The sequence below is a fragment of the Lepisosteus oculatus genome, chromosome 4 (assembly GCF_040954835.1).
Source record: "Lepisosteus oculatus isolate fLepOcu1 chromosome 4, fLepOcu1.hap2, whole genome shotgun sequence".
Lineage (NCBI taxonomy): Eukaryota > Metazoa > Chordata > Actinopteri > Semionotiformes > Lepisosteidae > Lepisosteus > Lepisosteus oculatus.
In genome coordinates, this window is record NC_090699.1 from 43,668,229 (window position 1) to 43,674,516 (window position 6,288).

The following is a 6,288-nucleotide window of genomic DNA, read 5'->3' on the forward strand; positions in this document are numbered from 1 at the left end:
AAAAGGACAGGGCTCTATATCATGGTCTTTTGCACTGTGTAAGACAGAACCACCAGTACAGCATGCCTTTTAATTAGCCGGTGGTTCAGGCCATCCTTAAACGGTCCCTTACCAGACACGATCGTGATGGGGCCACAGATGTCACTGAGTTTTTGCCGGGTGAAGTTTTTAATCAGGCAGCGGATCAAGGTGCTCTTGCCAACGCGTGGGGGTCCTACCACCACCACCACAACAGGGGGTGGCTCCAGGGGCATACGGTCCACCAGTGGAATGTGATGCTTCTTGGTCTTAAGATCCTGGGTCCTAGGGGGGAGACAGAGGTGAGAGAGAGGAAGTCGGGCAGCTAGGGAGATACACATTTACACATTGGAATGGGCAAAAAACAGTACTTTCACGTAAAATAAAAAGGGAAGCAAAATGGAACTTCCAAGCATACGCTACTAGAAAATACAGATGATGACTCAGATGCACCAAAAGAGTCAAGAGAGCAGAGTCAAGCCTCATTAGTCCTGTGTGAATGGAGGTTTTTTTTAAAGTGTTTGAATATCTTCTCCCACAGCACCCAGTTCTTTTTGTAGGAAAAGCCTCAAAGAAGGGATTTATTTAAGGAAAGAATCTTTAAGAGATATCTTTCATCTCAACTGTTGAGCTTTTTTGAAGTCCAGGACTCTAGTAGAGAAAACATGTGCCAATTCCAGTTTTTTTAAACAATCAAATTTCACTAGAAGGGACTTCCAACAGGACAGGGTAGAGACACTGTGATCGCTTTCAGTTGCCTAAAATGCATTTTGCAGATCCCAGAACTTTGGGTTTCCTTAGTCTGAGCACTGTAACTCAATTAGCTACATTTCAAAATCCTCAACACCCACTGAATCATTTTTTTGAAAATGATGTCACTAGTATCCAGGCTGCCTGGTTTAACCAGAAAAAGAACCATTGGGCCAAAGCACTGGAAATCCTGAAATCTGACAAAATAAAAATCTGATGCTAGTTCTCACATATGGACTCCAAACTCCAAACTCCAAAACTCGAAACCTTTAGTTTTGCAATCCATTTTTATAGTCCAGTTCATGTAGTTTTGACCATTATCTGGCAAAAAAAATCTTGATTGCATCCCTGAAGTGTTTGTCGTGTTTTGTCTCAATACTTGATGTGCAACAATGCACTCACAACATAAAGCACAAAATCACAAAAGTCATTAGGTTAAACAAATCTACAGTCTTACAATCTACAGTGGGGCTAAAATCAGCGAACCTAGTTTTACTTTTTCTGCAACCACCATTTTGTCCAAAATGTCTGACCTTACACTTAACTGTAAAAGATGTTATCAGCAACAATCATTGCAACCTTTACTGTGAAAACAATAGGCTAGCTCGCTTAAAATAATGCATAGGTTTTATAGTTTTTAACTTAATTTCTCTGTGGCCTATTAAACTTTTGCTGGATGTACCACTTTCGTTTCGTGTGCAGTTGAAATGCTTTTATGTGAAAATAATGGCTTGTGTGTCATAAGTTGCTAACTCCTGCTCTAGAAGCTCTATCAAATAAAATATAGATGCATCACATTAATTTCTTTATTTTGGGGATTTATTTAGAATAGGAAAACATTCCATTCTAAGACAAAAAGACTACATTGTAACAGCACAATAAAGCACAGAATATTTCGAATTAGAAAGGAATGGATAAATTCGGATGTGCCTGAGTGAGGGGACTCTGGGCAGCATACACTAAGATAGACACTGAAATAAAGCATTCGCTCATCTTTAGGGTACAGCAGCATCTATCCACAAGCCTGAACATTTCTGGAGATCTGACTGCACCTGCCTTGAGAGCGTACTGGCAGCGTACTGGCAGTTTGCTATTCATGAGTTGTAAAAGCATATTCTGAAAGTCAGAATCTGAAAGAAATCTGAAAGTCAAGGGGCAAACTCTCGTTGACCTTTGTAGAGCTAGAGAACGTTTTCTTGCTGTTGTAACATTCAGCTCTCCTTACATCATTCTACCTGTCCCCTTAATTACTTCCAAACAGGTATCACTGTGTAAACAAATGTCCGAATAAACACAACACGTTTTAACAAGCCATCAGCACATTCTCTGTCGGTGCAGTAAAGTTTTACCCATTAACACCTCACTGAGGCCTGGCACTTCTGAGCAACAAAACCATGACACCCATTCAAGAATCTCCCTCACTCCCCCACAAGGAAAACATCGTCAATGTCTGGCTTTACCTAATTATATCCATCCATTTTTGAACTGCTTCTTTAGGGTCACGTTGAACTGAAGCCTATCCCACCGAGCAATGGGCACAAGGCGGGATACAGCTTGGATGGGACGCCAGTCCATCGCAGACAAGACACACACTCACACCAGGGCCAATTTTCCCACAAGCCAATTAACCTACCAGCATATTTATGGACTCTGGGAGAAAACTGGAGCATCCAGAGGAAACCCATGAAACATGGTGAGAACATTAAATTAACCCTGCAGATAGCACCCCAAGTCCCCAACTGAACCTGGGGCCCCAGCAATATGAGACAGCAGTGCTAACCACTGTTCTTCCATACCTCATTACAACACTTACAACATAAGGCTCCAGCTGCACACTCAATAAGCACCAACCTGTGGAAGGTCCTGGCCATGCGGACAACGGACTGTACCCCAAAGGCCTTGGGGTTCCTCTTCCTCTCATCCTTCTCCGGCTCCACTCCATCCTCCTGCTTTTTCCTGTTCTTCTTCTTGGCCGCCTTGGGGCCACTCTGCTTCTTCTGGTGCTTCTTGTGCTCCTTCGCCTCCATCGTCACACCTGCCACGTGCACAACCCCACCGTCAACACTGGAGTCTCACGATATTGAAAGAGCTCCAGTCTGTCTGTGCGCAACAAAAAATGTCTCTAAACAGACATGGCACCCATCTCCTTTCATACTGATTGCACCACAAAGCCCACAAAATGGAAAAACAATTCTTACATACAGAAATGAACCCTTTATTCTATCGAGAAAGACATCGTAAGTATCCTTAGGATTACTATGCTCTCGGCTCAATTCATTCAAATTCAAACAAAATTAAATGCATTTCAGTAATGAAACTTTGCACATTCTTAAGAAATACTATTATCAGTTTTAAAAAAAGGTTACCCGCCCTGACAGCAGCATTGCCATATTGTAGCCAGATCTGGAGAGATCTCAGAGGATAAGTAAGGCTAAGGCCTCGGCAGTACTGGAAACCAGTACTGGTTGCTGTTATAAGTCTCGTTGATGACCCACTAGGTTGTTCTCTTCCTTGTGAACCAGAATGTCCAAACCAATGCCTAAACATGGTAACATTCATGAGCATGGATGAGAATTGAGCTCATGACTATTTACTCATTAAAGATCCACATGGCCCTGATCAAAAGAGTAGGGGTGTTTACCCTGGTGTACTGACCAAATTCCACCCAGGGATTAGACAATCTGGCCTCCCCAAAGACCCTATTTCAAGTCTAGTTCAAGTAATAAGTCTCACTTATGATTATGATCCAAAGATTCCACAAGCGATTTTCATTTTATTAGTGTATGTATTAAGAGGTCAGCATTGTCCTGTGACACTTAGCACTGCTGCCTTTTAATGTCAGGTTCTCACTCTATTCTTACAATACAATACTTTAGTCTTAGAACTGTATTTTACATCAAAGCAGCTATGTTTTTACACATACAGAAACTACACAGAACAAGTTCGTGAGTGACCGTACGTTGCAAACATGAAACACAAAAACTTACATAATATCTAAACGAATTCTTACTGTTGTACTTAATAATGCACGTGGGTTGCAACGCTCAGTGAAGTGGTGAAACCTTCAGCAACTACAGCAGGAAGAATTAGGAGATGAAGTTTGTCCCATACGCAGAACAAAATTTCTTTGCATTCTTTGCAAAATAAAGGATAAACTGTATTAAAATACAATGTTAAAGCTAACACTATGATATCAAATTATATACTTGCATGATATAAACTTAAAACTACCTTACGTCACTCGCCTCCCCATAAAGGGTAGGATACAATACGCTTAACACCAAGTTGCTGGATGCTTTAAAGTGTTGCAATTTAACCTTCGAGGCATTTTACTTTACCGTCAGACGGATCCGACTTCTGTTCAGAAATCGCCGCTCTCCGGTTTCTGTTAATCCGTCTCCAGTACTGCCAATCTTTCCAATACCAACCACACTCCAACAACCTCCTCGCTTTTCAAAGTACTCTGCTATTTTCACATGTGGAAAAGGCAACCGGAAGTACTTGCGCAGACATTCTCCGGTGAGAAACAAACATCTTTTTTGCATGTACACATTAGTTCCGCATGTTCGGCAAGTGTATGAAATTTCTGGAAATAATTTAGAGTTTAATGTTAATAGTTCGTTACATTAAAAATAATTTTGCATTTAAAAATATTTAATAATAATCGTCTTCAGTAATATTATTATGCATCCTTTTGTACATACCATTTGAAACGGATCACAAGACAGTGTTTTCCAATATGTTCGAAGATTTGGTAGCTGTCTATATTAATTCATGTTATTTTATATTTTGGTTCTGACTTTTATTACATTTTTCAAATAAGTCGATTGAAGTAAATTAGTTTTAAAACAAATTAAAACCCGGTTTTGAGGACACTGTCTTATGTATTATCAGGATCTAGAAAATAATAATAATAATTGCTTACACTTATATAGGGCTTTTCTGGACACTCCACTCAAAGCGCTCTACGGGTAATGGGAACTCCCCTCCACAACCACCAATGTGCAGCCCCACCTGGATGATGCGACGGCAGCCATAGTGCGCCAGAACGCTCACCACACACCAGCTATCAGTGGGGATGAGAGCAGAGTAATGAAGCCAATTCATAGATGGATTCATTACTCTAGCCAATTCCAATAGACAACATATATTTAGAAACAGTTGATAAGTATGTATTTTGTGAAAAAAGACTTTATTTAATTAAATACAAGTGCAGCAATAAAAACAGTTTTCCACTGAAAATAATTAACATGGTAAAAAGCACAGAATAATGTAGACTTTCTAAAATTTGCACCATTACAATTCTGCTATCCCTGAGCCTTAGAGCCGTATACTCCTGCTTGAGCAGGACTGGATACCAGCTCTTACAAAGAATTATAATACTACATTTAATATTGCACAGTAACATTCCAAAATATTGCACAGTACCATTCCAAAATATTGCACAATAACCCTCCATAATATTGCATAGTAACATTCCATTATATTGCACAGTAACGGAGAGAAATCCGATTGGGATCACAATCCTTCCACCATCTGTCCTTCATTAATTCCACCCTCAGAAAACGGGCATGTCTGCAGAGTGGCTCATCCCCTGGCTGGTCTCCCACCATTCTGACTGCAGTCCGCTCAAGAGCTCCTCCAGGGTGTGAGCTTGCTGGTCATAGCCCAGATCCTGCCCAGCAGCAGCCACGGGACCAAACATCCCCGCTGACCCTGAGCTGGGCTCCTCCTGATGGGGCTTGCTCATTGGAAGATTGTGCTGGCCCATTGTGAGCGGAAAATGGACAGGGGGCAGCTGTTGAGGCATGCTTCCCTGATATTCCGAGGTGCCTCCAAACTGGTGCCACTGGGTGGATGGAGGGGCGGACTGCTGGAATCCGTCCCAGCAGGTCAGGCCTGTTGTAGAGGGAGTACCAGCCTGGGACAGGCTGCCTGCCCCCCCTGCCTTCTGTTCAAAGACAGACATGTGCTCAGGCTGAGGGGAGAAGGTGGTGGCTGGCCCATGGCCTAGGCTGTAGTTGGTAACATCCATGGGAGAGGAGGAGGAAAGGTAATCGGGAGGTGTCAGGGAAGCCAGAGCTCCCCTGTCCCCTGACACATGCTGGTACCCCAGGCATGTCGTGGGGGGGCTGGGGATGGTGCCCTGAACTCTGCTTTGCCCGTGTCCCAGGGCAGAAAGGTAGTGGCTCGTGTCCCTGGGCGATTGCAGGTCCTTGGATCCGCCGACACGACAGGCAGGAAAGCGACTGTAAAAGCAATCCTGCTCCATCTTCAGGCAGCCTGGGTACAAGGAGGCAGGTGGCACAGAGGAGGAGTGCAGGGCACTGGCATCCTGTCCCAGTCCCTGCCGCAACCCCGAGTGTGGCTGGGTGGGCGTCAGCGACAGAGGAGGTGTTTGTGCGAGGGAGGTCTGAGGGCTGGCCTGGGGAGACACTGACTTTGAGCTCCCCGCAGTCTTCCGGTTGCTCTTTCCCTTCAGGGTCCTGGCTCTCCGGTTCTGAAACCACACCTGGAAAG

The 6,288-nt window shown here is 43.4% G+C and overlaps 1 protein-coding gene across 4 annotated transcripts in view; it reads right to left on the minus strand.

The window, feature by feature from the left end:
- bms1 (BMS1 ribosome biogenesis factor) overlaps positions 1-4,260 on the minus strand; it is a 31,188-nt gene extending 26,928 nt beyond the window's left edge. The window contains exons 1-4 of one of the 4 annotated variants that reach the window (XM_015347816.2): positions 4,107-4,260; positions 3,756-3,839; positions 2,620-2,803; positions 113-303 (exon numbers count right to left, since the gene is read on the minus strand). In XM_015347816.2, the coding sequence (XP_015203302.2) occupies positions 113-303; positions 2,620-2,795 (367 nt within the window). In that variant the 5' untranslated portion in view covers positions 2,796-2,803; positions 3,756-3,839; positions 4,107-4,260. Of the gene's footprint in view, positions 1-112; positions 304-2,619; positions 2,869-3,755; positions 3,840-4,106 lie in introns of all 4 variants that reach the window. The other 3 variants (XM_006630930.3, XM_069189249.1, XM_069189248.1) reach the window with 3 other exon arrangements.
- Between the last annotated feature and the right edge of the window lie 2,028 nt (positions 4,261-6,288).